A 19,658-nucleotide genomic window follows, 5' to 3' on the forward strand; every position below is an offset into this window, starting at 1 on the left:
TTTTCCCGATTCTGGTTGGCTGAACACACATGACCCAGCTAATAAGCAGTAGGTAAGAAAAGGATAAAAAACAAAGCATGGCAGTGGTTATTAAGGCAACAGGTCCTTCAACTGTAACACCCAAGGACATTTTTTGTACCCACCCTCTCATATGGATCAATGAACCCTTTGTTGAAATAGCCTCTCAAGGTACAGAGCTAAGCATCTGTTTGAAGGGCTACCATTCATTACAATGGATACAAAATGGCACCAGTTTCCAACCCCCTTTTGCCCTAAACACTCAATTATGTGGGTTAGGCAAAAATGAAAATATCAAAAACAGATTAAGAAATATTGGCTAAACACAGAGGTTAGGGTTAGTAAAAAAAATCTGCCTTAAATATCTGTACTTCCTAATTGATTGACTTTTAAGACTATTGCAACAATGATAAAAGTTTTCTCACAATGGATTTAAACCCCAGTCTCATTTGTAAAAGTCCGGTCTAAATGTTGTCACATTTGCTATTGCTTATTGCTATTGCGTTATTTCACAGGAGGACAGTGTTCTATAGACCTGGAATGAGTATCCCTGATTGAGGCAACAGGGAATATGAAATAATGTCATTCCTTGTTATCTTCTGGGGGACCCAGGTGCCATTTTGTGATCAACTGTATAATAAGCTTTTTCTATCAGAATATCACAGATGATTATATTGTTTCATCCCTATTTAATACTAACAAACAGCAAGATGTTTCTCTGACACTGTTGATCTCAGGAAGGATTTGATGAGTTTTAGCTTTGAAAAGCTTCCCTCTGCTTCCCCCAACACTGGGACAATTTCACTCAAAGCAGAAAATGCAACAATATGTGAGAGCGTGATGCAGGGCATAGCCCACTTTTGCCCTTATCATTCCTAGGGTTAATCTTCCTGCAACTCATAACTGACTGCATGAAACAAGTCAATTATCAGCATACACCATAAGCCTCATAAGATCTCACAATACATATATAGCCTGGGAGTTTGAAGCACACACTCCCAGGCTTTAAGAAGTCTATTTCATTTGGTAGTTTTCCAGTCAGAATGGTCCACAGAATCAAACTATATTAGAATTAGTATGTAGTGGAAAATTGGTGTGATACAGATGGGAAAAAGGGGTGGGGAGGTGGATTTAGTAAGAAGTCTCTGGTAAAGTCATTGCAGTAGTGTAAAAATGAAAGTATGGTGCTAGGAATATTGGCATGTGGGGGTGGTAGTGTAGAAACAGATGTGTTCCCTCAAAGAAATGATTGCATTTGCAATGTAAAATTAATCTGTGATGTCTTGTTCTTATTACATGCATCATGACCCTTGGAGAGAATCTGATGAAAGCAGTCAAATAACTATTGTGGCAGATAATAATGGGATATGAGCAGATGGTTTTCTCACTATATGTTAATGCTTGAGCTCCTCAATCTCACCCCCAACCTACCTAAACTGGAGCAGTCGGCCAGAGACAGAAGGGAGAGGCTGTTCAGAGCTGAAGATGAAATTGGCCCAGGCAGTGACATATGGAAAGCGCTCCCCACTCATACCTACACAATAGTTGTGGGGATAAAATCAATCACCCATGGCATGCTAATAACCCAGACCATGTGGGATCCCTTAAAAAGAAGGAGGTGTGTGTAGATACACATCGAACAATGTTGTATGTATTGGCATACAGTGAAAGGAGTGAGGGATTGGCACCTTGTGAAAAGTTCGAGTGTTTATTAGGAGGTGATGAATAGGATGCCAGACTTGTGAATAGTCTGCTTCCTGATCGAGTTTGCTATCAAGCCAAGGATTACACAATGAGGTCAGGTGGTAAACAGAGCATCGCAGTAGCCAGTGAAAATACAAAACTTGTGTCTGAAGCACAGACTTTAATAATTAACTTCCCACCAAGAGTAAGAAACAAGCTGACTGCAACCACCTTATAAACCACCCCTGTCATTGCAGAATGATGTGAAAGACTGGTCTTGACGTACATAAAATCCAGCATTCCCACTCATCTTGACCCACATTAATACACCTATAGAGCACACAGATCCACAGAAGACACCATTGCCACCGCTCTTCATACAGCACTCACACACCTTGACCTGAAAGGGACGTACAGTATTTCAGACTGCTTCTCATTGACTACAGCTAGGCGTTTAACACCATTGTCCCCAGTAGGCTGGTAACCAAACTGCTTGGCTTCAGTCTAAACAGAAGTCTGTGTATGTGGATAAATGAAAGGAGGTAAAGAGATTGACACATTGGTGCAATGACAATAACCTCACACAGGGACCAAGTAAGGAAAATCAAAAATCACAATGGACCTTACATGGAGTGCTAATCGCTCTCCCCTTGTCAAAAAGGCTCAACAGCAGCTCGACTTCTTGTGAACAATGAAAAAGAGTCATCTATCTGCAGAGTTATTGAGAGCCTGAGGACCACTGCTCCATTGAGAGCGTGCTCACATGCTGAATAACAGCCTTGTATGTAAACTGCACAGAGACTGTAGCTCAGTTGGTAAGGCAGTCGTCCACGTACCACAAGGTTAGTGATCCGATCCCCGGTCACGGCTATATCTTCAAGTGTGTGGGCAAGACACTGAACCCCTAACAGCCCGTTTCCCTCCCAAGCCATGCAGTGCTGTTCTGAGCCCGGTAGAAATTGGGGATGGTTGTTTCAGGAAGGGCATCCGGATCATTGTCCACATGCCAAATCAACATGTGGAGAATGATCCGCTGTGGCGACCCTGAACTCACGGGATAAGCCGAAAGGACAAAAAAAAAAAGTGAACTGGACGAGACCGACCTTCACTGGAAATTATGATCACTGCCCACCCTAGAGGACATTTTGTAGGATTTGTTGACTTTGTTAATTAAAATGTCAATTGAAGCACTAGATAGGACAGACCACATTGCTGGGCAGAGAAATCTCCTTCCCAGGAGCAGTTTGAAAGATTTTATATTGGGCCACACACTTAAAATAGGGTGTAACATTTGGTAAGTAGGGCTGCACCTATTTTTTGTCGATTGATCTATTTTTTCGATTAATCAATTAATCTATAGATTATTTTCCCACTTTTATCCCACTAATTTAAAATTTAAAAGGAAAAATTTTAAATTCATCAATTATTTTATATTTCAATATAACAATTAAAGTACGCACTGCAGGGCATTATTCCTCCCCCCAAAAATAGGCCAGTCTTACAGTGTTTTACAGAATATAAAGTCTCTCCAAAATATAATTTAATCAAGAGCTTGTTCCATTCAAGTTAAACGAATGTGGTGTAATCTACATTTCGTCAATAAACTGTTCAGTTTACTTTAGTTTAAATTAAAAAGTTTGACTTAAAAAAAATTATATTCATATTATTAGCAGATTTCTAGATCACTTCGTTGTCACAATTATATCTTAAATTTAGTCTATTCAGGTCTGTTTTATGTTGATGCCTCCCCCCACCTCTATTGTTAAGTGATTTAAAAGGTTTAAACTTTAGCTTAATCAACTACATAAACCCGTGGGTGCACGAAGGTAGAGCGGTCGTCCACTAATGTCGCAGTTGTTGGTTCGATTCCAAGCTCCTCTGGTCACATGTCAAAGTTTCCTTGAGCAAGACACTGAACCCCAACTTAGTTGTTCCCGGTGAGTATTGGCCACCTGCATAGCAGCTCCCCCATCGGGGTGTGTGTGTGTGTGAGTGTGAATGTGAATGGGTGAATAAGAAGCAGTGTAAAGCGCTTTGAGTGCCAATAGGTAGAAAGTGCAAAACATTTACCATTTAAAAATACAGTTTTAATTATTTATCATGATAGTGATTTCTTTCAGCTTCAGATTTGGTCAGTTCTCCTTGTGCTGTTCTATAATAGGTGTGGCCGATCAGATTTTGGGGGTGGCCAGCACTACCTCAGACCACCCGTCTAGCCGACCCCTTCCTCTTACATTAAACTTTCTCAGTCTTACTTCTATCATTTTATCAGATTCCCTGTATATCCAAAATGCTATGCACTGTTTAGTACTTGAGGTCATTATACTTAAGTGTAAGTGCTCTGTTATCGTGTAGGATGTATAGGGATGATTATGTATAGTATAAATAAATTATATTTAGTTTAGATCAAAGCAACAATTCCTTTTACCAAAAACAGTACAATGACCTGTATTAATTATGTTTCAACAAGTGATAGGGATGTGATTCAGCTAACACACCAGATGTGAGCATAGTATGTTGTCTCAAATGGTGTTCAGCATTATAGCAGAACTCTTTAAATTAAATTTCACTTTATTGTAGTTACTTATTGCATGAAAAACAAATAAATAGCATGCGTTCATTCACATGCACAGAAGGGTTTTAGAGAAATACTTGCCAAAAGAAGCAAATTGTCAAATAAAAGCTGGCATTTCAAGTAACGTCAGAGTCTTAAATAATGCCAGCACAAACAAAGCAAGGCTGGGTAAAACCAATGAAGAGGGGAGGAAGAAACAACACTGTAAAGCAGTGGAGAACTTGTTGAGGTTAATGTGTTTGTTTAGAGACATTATTCATCCAACAACACAAGTAAACAAGTCTGCGGCTTGGCGCTCTCCAGCCTTGGTTTGTCTCATCTTTCATGTGGGCAAGCTCCATCACCGTGGGAGCACAGAGGAAAGAAAGATATCAGCTCAAGTACTATCTGATTTCATTCCAGTGCAGTTTGCACGTACAAACATGTAGGGTATATAGAAAGAAAAAAGAGCAAACTGATCATTTGTGCCACTGTTTGTGGCTCTTGAGATGAATGGCTCCCAGACGAGGCCACTGTGGCATGAAATGCTAAGATGTAATCATCTTCTCGCAACAGGATGCTGCTTCATGAGTCAGTCAGTTTTTTCCACACTATCTCACATGCCTTTGATTTGTGAAGGAAATCAAAGTATTTGAATTTTTTATTGGTTCAGAAATGCTCTGCTTTAATATTGAAATTGTATACTCTTCTATCTTCTGCTTCTGTTTGCCACATAATTTGGGGGCCCTTAATAATCAATTGTTTCTTTTAAATGGGTTCAGAGTTCAGGCTTTTGTTATAGTACACCTGACTTACAAATATTTGGAATATACAACCCCAATTCCAGAAAAGTTGGAAAGATGTGAAAAAGTAAATAAAAAGAGAGTGCAATGATTCTCATCAACCCATATTTCATTCACAATAGAACTTAAACAACATATCAGATGTTGAAACTGAGAAATATTATAGTTTCAACATCTGACATGTTGTTTATTTTATATTGTGAATAAAGTATGGGTTGATGAGATTTGGAAAACATTGCATTCTGTTATTATTTACATTTTAGTCATCTTCCTAACCCTTTTGAAATTGCGGTTATATTATTTAATTCTCTTAATTAATGTCCGTTTGAGGCAAAAACACTGAACTCACTGATTTAAATCATTTCCTTTTTATATCATACGTTGCAGGATTTATACTTTAATGTATTTATTCATCTGCATTGTGAAAAACAATTTGTGTTGCATCATGAGGCTTCATTCTTTTAAGGTTAGTTTTGTGGATAGATCATTTTGAGGCTGTGAAGTTTACAGCCTGCTATACTGTTACTACTTCTGAATTTCTGTATATGATGACAGAGCTAAAATGCAGAGTTTATCCATTTTGTCGTGCATATGTGCTTCTTGTTACGTAGCGGCTAGGGCTTAAATGGAGTGCAGTTGGTACAAGAGGCCAGATTATCATTTCTGATAAACAATGGATAATAAATTGAGATAAGTGGTGGCAGCAGTGCTTGTTGAGGACAAGATACCACATGATAAATTGAAACGTGCCATGAATATAAGAAACCCTGTTTTTCAGCTAGAAGCAGAGGAATATTCTAATTTAAGGAAGCGAGAGGGAAGTTTAAGAGCATTAATGTAAATTTACACCCTAAACTAAAAAAGTAGAAAGCAAGATGAAAATTGGTTCAGTTACCCTTTAATGACAGTGAGTTAATTGTACATGCACAGATCAAGTAGCCAAACTACTTAAGGAACACATTTTTTAAAATATTAACATTTTGCTTTTAACACGCAAGCTCATTTTTGTTTCCAAACAAAGGTAAGGACAGAATAGTGCTTTCAAATTCTATACATAAAAAGAACACTTGAACACTTTACACTTAAATGTAAAATAAAACTTAAATAAAAAGCTTTGTATTTTTTCTTTTCTATTCTGTTCCCATGTTAAATCACTTTTTTGTTCCACTCTTTCCAAAGAACTCCTTATTTGGTCCCCTGCCAATGTTACTGATTAAATGACCCATGACGGAAAGCAACAGCTTCCTGAAGCCTTTTGGACATTTGCTCTCTGCAGCAGTCGACATACCAGTCATCAAGCTGTGTCTTACTTCTGTTACCAGGCTTGATTACTTTTCTGTGCAATCGCTCTGATGTGGAATGATAGCTTTCCTCACAATATGTTTCATGACCTTTATGACTTTAATGAAAGTAATAATTTTTCTTCAAATGTTGACTCGTGCTTTGTCATAGAGCATGTAGACACGCTGTGCTTTCACTATATGTACTGGTTTTTTCATTTGAAATATTTATATTCACATCAAACACAAAGGACTTCCTTAAGTCTGTATCTGCAAATTTAAGCATTCAACATTCTGTGACTTAACAAGAATGCATATCACTGACAGCTCAGATTACTGTACATCACTTTGCAGAGCTGCCAACCTGCCAGTGTCAGACCAACCTATACGTAATTCCATGGTGTCAAATACTGACACTTTGCCAACCCTTTTCTCATCTTATACTGATACTAAATGTACCCCATGACATCTATGTGCTATGCCAAATATGCAGTTCTAATTGACACCATGACAATAGCAAGCATTAGGTATCTCTTCAGAGACCACCATAATGGCAGCTACCATGTTGGACCTGCTGTTATGACAGCAGTGACTGTGTTTCTCAACTCTCAACTAACCAGGTTACTCAGGAACCAGCTTTCTCAGGTTTAAATCTGACTTTTTTTTTTGGTAGCACAGTGGTAGAGAAAACAGTGACAGAGTGACACACAGCTAATACACAGTGCAAACTGTGAAAAGTGACTTATTTAAACCGCTATAGGCACTTTGTGGTAGTTTCATTTGAAATCGGTAACCAGCTTTCCCATTTGCATTTTTGCTAAAAGAAGAAAAGAAAGAAATCGACTTTTCCAAGGGGATCAACGGTAACCTTGTTACTTAAGTCAATGTAAACACACTGACTGGTAAATGTTTGGTTACAATTGTGGTGATTGTGGGTTTAAGGACAGAGAAAAACATCATCAATATCACAAAAATAAAATCCTCATTCATCCCCAACCTTCTCCCTACACTGACCCTGTTGCCTGATATTCTGTCATTGGTCTAGTTGTCAAATGCTGCTATGAGTGGGTTAATATTAGAGTCAAATGAAAACCTTATGCCAATGGAGCGGGCAAAATTATTTGGTCAGGCCTTCACTATGTCTCCATCCCAAACCAGTCTATGCCTGTAGGTTTTGGGCTGCATTGGTTCCTTTTTATGCAATTAATATACAGTACAGTCTGATTGAATAAAAGTTTAGTCCATTTACAATCTGGCGATTACGGCCATTATTGAATGAATTGCATTCAATGTGGAGGTGAAGACAGGCTGTCTGAAATGCTGTTAGTTGTAAAACATGGTGAGAAAAGTTCTTCATAATGAACAAGGGTTGTCTCGTTTTATTTATATCACATGGTGTCAGAAGTTAAATCAGAATGGTTCAATGTACTTTTAGACACTTTGCATGATTTCCTGTTGGATGACAGAATAGTATGGTGAATAACTAATGTTCAATAGAAGGCATATTGGTAAGAAAAGTGAATTCTAACAAAGATCAATATTTCCTGTTCAAGTGAAATTACCTCCAGTCAGAAGACAGAAGAAGTGGAAGTGAAAGAACGAGATAAAGTAAACCAAAAATCTTGGACAAAACAAGAGAATATGCAGTACATGCTGCGTAAAAGCAAAACATCCTGCAACTACCAAAACATGTGAGTTATATCTCTCTGCAAAGATGTGTCAGTAATAGGGTCAGTGTTAACATGGAAGTAAAGTGAATGCAGCTAAGCAAGGTGACATGACATGTTTTTGGCCAGTTAAAGAGGAGCATAAAAATATCAGGATAGAGGTGAAGAAAACTGAAACTTTGAGAATAAATGAGAAAAGAGTTTAACCCTGGCCATTAAAAGACAGCTTAAATATTAAATGCACTCAATGTTAGGGGAAAGTTTAAGGGCAAAAAAAACGCAAACTTGCTGCTTTCTCTGGTCACAGATGGTATTTCAGTGTGGTATTTGTAATGAGAACATGAAAAGTGATTCTATGAGCTGTTACTGTCTCACCAAGTGCTACAGAATGTAGGAACAGATCTATGAGGATCTGGTGCAGTGCATGTGGAGGCAACCACAGTTAGAGTGCTATTATTGCACTGAAATAGATTTTTGTGTAATTTAAAATAAAATTCCTCAGTATGAAACTGCCAAGAAAATCAGAAACAGAATGTCACAATCATGACCTTTCTAAGGTAAAGTTAAAACAACTTTAGTTGAGACAGTCATGGTCCCTTCAGGATGAACTGTAATAATCTGAATTGACCAGGTTAAAACAGTAATTTGTCATTTAAGATGAAATACATCCAAAACTAATAATAGCTGCAGTGAGCTTAGCTAGTGAAGCTAAACACATTAACTGAGGTGAACAACACAGTGAACATTATTGTTTAAACCACTAACTTCTGTGTTCTGAATATTTGAGCTTTATTCATAAGCTTACTATATGTGTATGTGAATTTGACAAGGTCACTTCAAAGATACTTTAAAAAAATATTTTACTGGAACAAGCTAAATTGTGTTTCTCTTTGACAGTCTAGTTTTTTTTTTTTTTTTTTTTTTTGTTAAAACAGATGATAAAAATAGGCTATAATGAGGAGTAAATAAAACTACTTATCCATTCTATTCTTTGTTCCTGAACAGATTCAGTGAGGAATCCACTACTATACTGTCTCCACATCCTTCCTCTGTAGGAAGCAAACAAACCATGACTTGTCATGTAGCTGCAGCAGAGTTGGTAAAGTGTGTAATTCCACTTGCCATAATGTGTCAGCTTGCGTTAACTACATTATTTCATGTATTCATGTAGATGTATTGGCTCAAGGGCACTTTCTTTTAGAAGAGAAATTCCACAGAAATGTTCTCTATACATCTACTAAATGTGTAGTGTGATTAATGACATTCTATCTAAATCTTAGTGGGTGTAATGCAAAGTTAGTGCTATAACAGCAAATATGTTCTTCTGTGTGGGTTTTTTTTTAGTAAAGACACACTGAAGAGCAGAAGAGACATAGAAACAAGCCTCTTGTCCAGCTTTCATCCACACAACACAGACTCAACAGTTACTGTAAAGTCAAACCAAGATTGGTTATGTGAATCTGACGCTCCCCCTCTGTAGTGCGCTCTCTCTGTTTACTTCGTCATCCTGGTACTGCTCTCTCTCCTGATTGTTGGTGCCTTAGCCCACTTGTTTTTGGACTCTTCCCTAGTAACCACCATCGACAGAATAAAGTTTTTCAATTCATGTCAAAAAACATTAAATGTGATTTTCAATTGACATGGAATTATTTTTCTGTCAAAAGCAGGTATCACATAATTTATAAGCATCGACTAAACATTCCAATGTTTGTGTTGCAGGGTTGTGTCTTTATCAGATAATTCCTTAACAGATCTTGTTCAGATGTGTTAGTGTGCCCTCTAAGATCAGTGGAGCGTTTTCGGGATCTTCAACCAGATGAGCTTGCAGACTTATTCAGCACCACTCAGAAAGTCGCCAACCTGGTAGAGAAACACTTCAATGCCACCTCACTGACCATTGCCATCCAGGTAAAATATACTCTAACTCATATATAAATGGGGCGGAGGTGGGGACAAATTAATGAATACACCTGAAAAATGAATCAATTTTTCTAACAGATTCTGTTAGATTCTTACGATTTAGGTGAAAAACAATTACAATGACAATACATTTTTTCTCGTCTTTTTAATTTTTAAAAAACCTCAGTTTAACTGCTAAGTTAAGGCAGCAAAGGTACTTCCTTTAACGTTAGGAATACATTGTGATTTTGTTACCGTTATGTTTTTAGATCACAAAAAAGTGCTGGGAAAGACAAAACTGTAAATAAAGAGGGGTTTACATACTTAACACAGAGTATGTGCTTGGTAAATACATTGCAAAAATGACAGGATGTGCTAGGTAATTACAATATTGAATAAGTAAGTAAATAAGATAAACAGACAGCTGAAATACTAAGAATCAGTAAAAATTTTGGTTTACTGAATCGACTGTTCAAAGTACCTTGTAGTTTTGGATAGTTTAGGTTGGTGATAACTCATTTCATTGTGTACTTTCTATTAATGTATGTAACTAATTGCTAGAAACAATCCCTCTATTTGTCATCAGTTGAAAATACAATTGGGTTTATCCAACTGTACTTTCCAATAAATTATTTTTTCTTGTATAAATATTGATCATAGCTCTCCCCTTTGATAAAGTGTTGAGTTAATAATTTACACTATACTTACCATGTAACCAACCCCTAGATTTCCTCCATTTTCACTGCACAAATTACAATACTGGATACATTCCTTTCAGATAATTTTACAATTTACTAAATAAATTGTTATATATTATTTGCTTTTTATTTTAAAAATTAACCATGTACATTCTGCAAGGTTACTAAATAAAATAAGAGTATGTACTCAGTATGTAGACACTTCTGCACCTGTCGACTGGTAGTTTGGCCTACTCCTTGTGAGCAAACTGGTCCAGCTGTCTAAGGTTTAAAGGGTGCCTTCTCCAGACTGCGTGTTTCAGTTCTCTCTTCTCTTTGAAAGTTGTTCTGGGCTCTTTGGTCAAGGCACTTTACAGAGTAAAGTCAAGACTATAAAAATGTATAGAGAAAACAACAAAGGAAAACAATTCCCCCTTTAGCAAGCCCTAAGCAAAAGTAGAGAGGAAAAACTCCCCTAAACAGAAAAAAACTCCAGCAGGACCAGGCTATGGGTGGGCAGCCATCTGCCTTGACTGGTTGGGGTGAGTGGAAAGTGAAGAGAGAAAAGAAAAAAGCAACAACAAAACATTGGGCAGGTTGGTAGGACCAGTAGTAGTAGTAGGAAAACAGCTTTACCTTCCTGCAGGGAGAAAGAGAATACGAAAGCCAACTAGGGAAAAAAAACAAAAACAAAGTTAATTTCATGTAGTTGGGACAATTGTGGGGTGAGAGGAGAGAGGGTCCAGAGGAGGAAAGGAGCTCAGTGCATCAGGGGGTGCGTACCCCAGCCGTGTAAGCCACATAAGTACTTCTTTCCTATAGTAAGTACATGTGCCATGTTGTGAAACAATTATCAATAAAGCACACATTGTCTCAAGCTAGAGTCAAGCTCTACGCCTTCAATTTAGGCATTCAGTATTTAGGCAATACTGAAGCGCCAGGGTTTCTAATTGAATACACTGAAAGCTCAAAGAGTCACTCACAGATGCATACAGGTACCTGAAGTGTCAGCATTTACAACAGAAGGCACAAAGTGACACTTTGGCACCTCGGGAATGAGAACAGACTCATTTTTGACCCTGTTGAGGCCCCACTCATTTTTGTACATCCTACAAAATATGATCACTAACAAGTGCCTAATGGAGACTACAGAGTCAGAAAGTTTAAATATCATCAATATAAACACAGACTCATCCAATGACAGGCCTGTGGAATGGATTTTTGATTTAAAACCCCTACTCCAGCCCCGCAAATATTCTATGATTATTACTGTAAAACATGTCAAAGATTTTTGAGCAGCAAGTTGCAACAGAATACACTATCATTTAGAGAAGAAGCAAATATAAAAATAAATAAAAGTAATCTCACAGCTGAATCATCTATTCATCAAATGTATTAATACAAATTAAGCAGTATCTCTTAAATAAAAAAAAATGTAAATAAAATAAAATTCAGTTGCATAGATATACAGTATCTAAGTTGTTTTCCTGGAAAACTGCTGGTAAATTATATTTGTTAAAATAGTCTTATTTTATTGGAGGATTGTTTAACTTGTTTAAAGAAAATAAGGTTTGAGAAAAAAATCCAAATGAAAAGATAGAAACTTTCAGCTTAGCAGCAGTGTGGAATTAGATGTGTTGGTATTTTCAGTGTGGATCAGCTCTGCTGTCGTATGATGGAAGCTAAATACAGAGCTGACTCTGACACCCAGACAGGCTCTCGTCTCAGACTGAATAGCCTATTCTGCATAACTGGTGATATATATGCTAATATCAAAATAGCACCTAGCTCACTCTGCAGCCCTGTCAGAGAAAATTGTTTTGCAGGTTAGGAGTGAGAAGAAAAAAAAAGCAGAGCAGCAAAGAGTAATCTTTACCTAGATATCATTTTCTTTGACTGGGGAGGTGATGAGACGTGATGATAGGAGATTAGTTGTGACAGCTCCTGGGTTAGAGCCACCACATTAAAGGAAAACTCTCTGCAGGAGGGGGCAACTGTTCTCTGCAGTATGCCACTCCTATGACAAATAATATCACACAAATCAACCTCACTAGAGGATCCGTGGTAAAAAACAAATTTTTGAATGGTGGTACAAATAAAGTATTTTTCCTCCATCAGTGTTAAGAACTGTGAAGTGAATTAGGGCTACACAAATTCCATTAATCACCTAGCACAGCTAATAAATAAAGTGTAATCTCAGTAAATATTATCACACCAAATATGACAGTCTGAGAAGCAAACAAGTGTTAAAAAGTCAGCAGATTAACAAGTAATTTGTTCAGCAATCCAGTCAGAATGCAAAGATCTAAACAGATATTGTAGAATTATGTAGACAATTGTACCACTTTATTGGGAGTACACTGGGGATCGAACCAACTGTGGGATTTGGGGATGACCGCTCTACCTCTTGCGCCAGAGTCACAGAAGGCCAACTGGGAAGTGCTGGGAACAATGGGGATACTAACATGCCCTAGCATCATTGAGAATCACTATCCCCACAGAACAAGAATAAAGTAGTAGTGAGAGTGAACTTCTGGGCGGATTTTACCAATTGTATATTTTGAACTGGTCTTAGGGTTTGAAATCTATTGTAAATGGACCATTTCAAAATCTTCCATTGTAGCAGCAGCTACTTACAGTTGTGGCAGATGAATGTTGGTTCCCGTCATCACCACAGCCTAAGAAGCAGTGAAGGAAGAGCTTCTGCAGCCTGTTCTCATACCTGAGGCATCAAAGAGCACTGCTTTGTCCAGTCGCTTCTGCATTACTTGCTTACACTTGCAAAATGTTTTATTTGATGCTTGAAGCAATGACAGACTATAAGGTAAAAAACATCTCATAGGGAGATGGAAAGGGTGGTTGAAGGTTCAACAAGACACAAGACCTTTCCACAGGATACTAAGGTCCAACTCTAGTTGTGCACTATATGATGATCATGACACATTATGGTGCATGTGGTTACTATAGTAACGAAGTTCTTGAGTGCAGTTGTCACTGTTTGTACCATTTAGTTTTTAAGTAATTTATCCTGTAACTTAACCATATCCATTTTCACTTCAACTTTATATACCACCAATTCACAACAAGGTCATCTCAAGTCACTAGAGAATAAAGTAAAGACTATAAAGATGTATAGAGAAAGCACATCAATACCCCCTTTAGCAAGCCCTAGGCAACAATGGAGAGGAAAGATACCCCTTTAACGGAGGAAACCTCCAGCAGAACCAGGCTCAGGGTGGGCAGCCATCTGCCTTGACTGGTTGGGGTGAGTTGAAAGTGAAGAGAGAAAAGAACAGAGCAACAAAAAGCAACAACAAAACATTGGGCAGATTGGTAGGACCAGTAGCTGCACACTGGAAAACATACAGTTCCAAAGCTGATGACACCTAGAGAAAAGGACAGACAGAGGGATACAGAGAGGAAGACAGACAACTACTGGAGAAACCACACAAGGTTAATATCATACAGTGGTGACAATTGGGGAGGTAAGAGGAGAGGAGAGGAGAAGAAAGGAGAGGAGAGGAGAGAGGGTCAAGAGGAGGAAAGGAGCTCATTGCATCGGGGGGTGGGTCCCCCAGCAGTCTAAGCCTATAGCAGCATAACTATAGCTAACTATAAGCTTTATCAAAGAAGAAGGTTTTAAGCCTAGACTTAAAAGTAGAAAAGGTGTCTGATTTAGAAGGGGAGCTTGATAGCTAAAGGCTCTGCCTCCCATTCTATCTTTGAAAATTCTGGTTCATTCATCACTCTTGGATTTTGGATTAATTGTCAGCTTTTGTGGGAGTTACTTTAGCATCCGGAAAGTAGGGAATTACAGTAGTCCCACCTAGAAATAACAAATGCATGGACGAGTTTTTCGGCATCACTTTGAGACAGGATGCTCCTAATTGTGGTAATGTTCTCTAGGTGGAAGAAGGTTGTTCTAGAGATTTGTTTTATATTTGACGTAAAAGACAAATCCTGGTCAAAAATAACTCAAAGGTTCCTTGAAATAGTACTGGAGACCAGACTTATGCCAGCTATAGTAAGAATATGGTTGGAGATTTTTAGGTTCAAATACTATGACATCAGTTTTGTCTAAGTTTAGAAGTAAAAATTGTGGGACATCCAGGCCTTTATGTCTTGTAGGCATGCTTGAAGCTTGATTAACTGATTTTTTGTGACTAACCTTAACTGATGTTGTCTCTTAACGTAAGATTATCCTAAAGTTTATGTTAGTATGTATGCGTCAGTATGATACACTAAAGGAAATACAAAGCGGCGCAATTTGACACCTTAGAAAGCCTCAATATCGGACGCTGTGGAATGAGGACGCATTGGCTTCTCTACTTTTTCCAACTCATGTAGTTCTGTTGAATCAAACAGTATGTCACATTTACCAAGCACTGGGGTATTCTGAAGCCAAATGGGAGGTAGTTGGAATGGGAGTCAGCACCTTTAATTCTGAGGGCAAGGGTCTCTGTCAAAGTAAGGATAATGACATTGGCAGAAAGATTGCTGCAGCAGCAATGGTACTGCAGAGGTAGCTGAGCCTCAAGGTAATGCTTTTATTCCATTTCTCATCTATGGTCATAAGATAAGTGGCTACAATGAGTTTCCTCTGTAGATTGGCATATTCCATTTCAACACATTCAATCTTGAAATGCAAAATCCAGATTTTCTGGTTCATTTAAGGAATCATAGCACTTGGCTAATGTTAGAGCGAGATTATGGTCTGGCCTAAAAAAAAATGCTTTTCATTTCATAAAATTGTAATCTTTATTGAATCTTAAACTGCTTCAAGCTAGTTCCCTCTGGGATTAATACATTTTTAATTACCTACTAAATTGCTTTAAATTACAAAATGCAGAGCTTTATTAATTTAAAATATATAGTGCATTGGAATGCAAGAACATATTCACATCTACAGCCTATTTGCATAGAAACATCATTTTTAGGAGACCGGGTTGTCACCTGTCACTAATATCATCTGTTTGATGCTTAGCAGGTAGTTTACACTAAGTTTGGGCAAGGGAAATGTTTGAAAATTGTTTTACTTTTAAAACAGTTGCCAAAATGAAGATTACATGTTCTGTAGAGATAAACGACCCCGTAAAGGTGCTGATTATTCTCTATGGTTCATTACTTTGAGCAAAATATTTTACCTTACACATAGAGTGCCTTCTATTGGGGCGACTGTGGCGCAGGAAGGTAGAGCGGTTGTCCACCAATCTCACAGTTGTTGGTTCAATCCCCGGCTCCTCTGGTCACATGTCGAAGTGTCCTTGAGCAAGACACTGAACCCTAACTTAGTTGCTCCCGGTGAGTGTAGGCCAGCTGCATAGCAGCTCCCCCATTGGTGTATGAATGTGTGTGTGATTGTGAGTGTGATTGGGTAAATAAGAAGCAGTGTAAAGCGCTTTGAGTGCCAATAGGTAGAAAAGCACTATATAAGTGCAGACCATTTACCATTTATTGTGCTAACTGATGCCTACTACAGTTGTCCCTTTTCTGCGACCTGGAAACTGATTGAGGCCCCTTAACATCAAAGATATTCTAATCTCTTAAATGTGTGTCAGAGGTGATGAGTAAGGAGACAGGAGGCTCCCACATGAGATAGTAACGTTATAATTTCTTTTAACTAAATACCTATTCTGTTAGGATTCTGTTATTAATTGGTCACATTAGCTGAGGGGACAGTAAAATGAGTACCTGGGTTATGGCTGCAGGATATGACATAATTACCTACATGCCTTTCGAAACAGGAATGTCTTGTTATGCTAATCTTCTAACATTTTATTTAGCATATTTATTTGTTCCTGCTCATTAACATATGCCATTAACTGCAGTCCTTGTGGTTCCCAGAATTTCCAAAAGGTAGAGTTTAAGGAGTCTTAACTATCAAGCTAAAGGCTAAAGTTAAAATTGAATTGAAGAGACATTAAAGCCTGGATCATTGTAGACATTATGTAGATAGTTCATTTCTACTTGTGCTCTGAACAGTCAGCCTCCATCATATGTAGACCTCATAGTGCCATATCATCCCAGTAGACCACTTACATCTCAGAATGCAGGCCTACTTGTGGTTCCCAGAATTTCCAAAAGGTAGAATACAAGGCAGAGCCTTTAGCTATCAAGCTCCTCTCATGTGGAGCCAGCTCCCAGTTCAGAATTAGCCAGAGAGATCATATTTCACCTTCACTAGCTTCTCTCAATTAGCTTATCATTAAATGTAGAATAGAATTTTTAAAACCCTGCTTCTTACATATAAAGCTCTGAACGGTCAGGCTCCGTCATATATAAAAGACCTCATAGCTCCATATCATCCCAGTAGACCACTTCGATCTCAGAATGCAGGCCTACTAGTGGTTCCCAGAATTTTTAAAGGTAGAAGGGGAGGCAGAGCCTGTAGCTATCAAGCTCCTCTTCCAAATCAGACCGCCTTTCTACTTTTAAGTCTAGGCTTAAACGTTCCTCTTTGATAAAGCTTATAGATAATTATAGTTATGCTTCTATAGGCTTAGACTGCTGTGGGACCCACCCCCTGATGCAGTTAGCTCCTTTTCTCCCTCTCTCCCGACAATTGTCACCACTGTATGAAAATTAACTCTGTTTTCTTCTCTAGTTGTCTTTCTTCTTCCGTCTCCCTCTCTCTGTCCCTTTCTTCCCTTTTTGAATTGGCGCTATATAAATAAAGTTGAGTTGAATTTAATTCTAAACATTAGACAGTTACTTGCTATGATGAAGCTGTGGGGAAACATGGTGGAAAGCCACTGAAAACTGCAGCTTCTATAAAAATACTAAGCAGTTAACAGCAGCTGGCCATCTGAATAGTCCTTTTAAGACAATTTCACTGCTGCCAGACACACCAACATTAGATGTTTGTTTTCACAAGTTGTTGATTTTGTTTCTGTTCTAGTCATTTATCATTTGCAGTCTTATTGTGAACAAAGACAGCAACCAGATCCCTCCATTTTGTTTAAATTGTCTTTCTGTAGGGCAGTGGAATGACTAAATTATATAAATCATGACCCACACAAAGACACGACTCTTCACTGTCAATACTGTATTTGGTTTTGCTGTAGATAAATGGTGTTAAATTGGAAGAACATGTCGTAAGTGGTTTTGAATAGTGGCTCACGCAAGGATTATTCATGCTACATCCTAACCAAGCTCCGCACTTATGCCCCCCATGTTATTTCTGTTAGAACTCAGGCAGAAGCTTGGAATCATGACATGGGCATGGTCTGGACTTTAGTAAATGATGTAGAACCTGATCATAAGACATTAGCTTAATTGTATTTTCAGGGACATTAAAGTCTGGATCATTCACTCAGGACAATTATGTCAGCTTTCAATTTTTAGAGTTTTCTCACTTTCAGTGTGTACTGCCTAAACATAGATCTCAAACTGCTGCTCATTGTTTCATCTTAATTATATAGTAAGAAAATAACTGCACATTTACTAAATATTATTGAAAGTGAAGTCAAGGTAGAAAGTTTTCGGCCCTCTTCAGTTTCGATTTTAAAATAAATGTACAAAACAGTAAAATTTGTAAAAAAAAATAAAAAGGTCTCAATTCTTTCCAACATGACTGTACTGCATACATGCAACTTCTTGTATAATTATATTATTTGGATATTCATCCATACAGCCTACACCAAGTTTTTTTTTTTCCTTGCTTTACATACATAGTTGCTGTATCAATCAGCTGGAAATAATGTAGCGGTGTACAAAAAACACTATATAAACATTAGCAACTTGTATCTCTCTTTCAATATAATGCAAAAGAAATTATCACAATGAAATGAAATGAAAAGAAGGTGATAAAATAAACTAGGGGGATTTTTTTTTTTTTAATTAGAGGGAAAAAGTGAGGTGCTGAAGCTCATCTGAAATTCAAATCTCTCTAAATTATTGATGCAAATATTTCTGAATTCCCCACTCTTTTACTCTTCTAATTACCTCTTTCTGTTCCCACCAGGATGGCCCTGAAGCCGGACAAACCGTAAAGGTGAGAACTTAATAATTCACCACCTTTAAATATGTCATGAGGCCTCCGCAACAGTTATACACTTTTAAATAATCTTAATATTTCATTTGCAGTGCTAAATGCCTGGAATGGCTAAATTATTTAGAGATCTATTCTGAAAGGTTTAAATAATTTTTGGGGTTTAGTTGAGCATTGTATAGAATGATTTAATTGGCTCACTAATGACCCAATGGGATCCAAAAAGGTTAAAGTGATAGACACAATAATTATCCGTTCTTGCAACTCCATATGTTATAACGCCGTATTGGTAAATTATTTTGTATTAATTTATACAAAACATCTAATCTCCAAGTATATGACTTGGGTGTCTCAGACCATACGATCATTTTGATGGATCTCCCTTCATATACACCATACTCCAAAACACAACACTGGATCCCCTTCAGCAATCTGTTAAACAAATATCTCTGATGTAAATGCTGACATAAAATAAATCTGCCCATCGTTCCACTATTCTCCTCAGTCAGTAAATTAGTGGACTACTATAACTGTCATGACCTCATTTCCACTTCCTGGCCAGGACTTTTATTTTGTAGCCCCTTTTACCTGCTTCCTGCCTTATGTTAGTCCATCACCTGTTCCCCGGTTCATTTATACCCAGCTTTGCCAGATCAGCAGGGGACTGTGGGGAAAACTACCCCTGTCTACCTCGGACAGTGAAATTTGGTCCATGGTTAGCCTGACGTGTTTTTGGATTCTTGATTTTTGTTTTTGCACTCTGTTCCCTTTCCGAGGTTTGGTTTGTTCACTTTTTGATTTTGTGTAGTTATCTCAGCCATATATACTCCTGTTCAATGTTTACTACCTGTTGTGTTTTTTCGTCTCCTCCTATCAGTAGAGAATTTTTGTTAGCCCTTTAGTTTTTTCAATTAATAAACCCATTTATCACTTAACTCCCTCTCGCCATCTCTTCACTTGGGTCTGTCCTTATACTAAAACCTGACAACAACATGCTACTGTTAGGATATGAATGGTCATTTTTTTTAAAAATCAGACCCGTGATTTACAAGTGAGTTCCTTTCAGATGAAAACTGCAGGACAGGCC

At 37.8% G+C, this 19,658-nt stretch overlaps 1 protein-coding gene across 4 annotated transcripts in view; it reads left to right on the forward strand.

Annotated features, from left to right (window-relative positions):
* fhit (fragile histidine triad diadenosine triphosphatase) overlaps positions 1 to 19,658 on the forward strand; it is a 393,746-nt gene that overhangs the window by 289,566 nt on the left and 84,522 nt on the right. For all 4 annotated transcript variants that reach the window (XM_067505333.1, XM_067505332.1, XM_067505334.1 and 1 more), the window contains exons 5-6: positions 9,768 to 9,913; positions 18,545 to 18,574. In XM_067505333.1, coding sequence (XP_067361434.1) covers positions 9,768 to 9,913; positions 18,545 to 18,574 — 176 coding nt within the window. The remainder of the gene's footprint in view (positions 1 to 9,767; positions 9,914 to 18,544; positions 18,575 to 19,658) is intronic.

The sequence above is a fragment of the Channa argus genome, chromosome 5, assembly GCF_033026475.1.
Source record: "Channa argus isolate prfri chromosome 5, Channa argus male v1.0, whole genome shotgun sequence".
In the NCBI taxonomy this organism is placed as follows: Eukaryota; Metazoa; Chordata; class Actinopteri; order Anabantiformes; family Channidae; genus Channa; species Channa argus.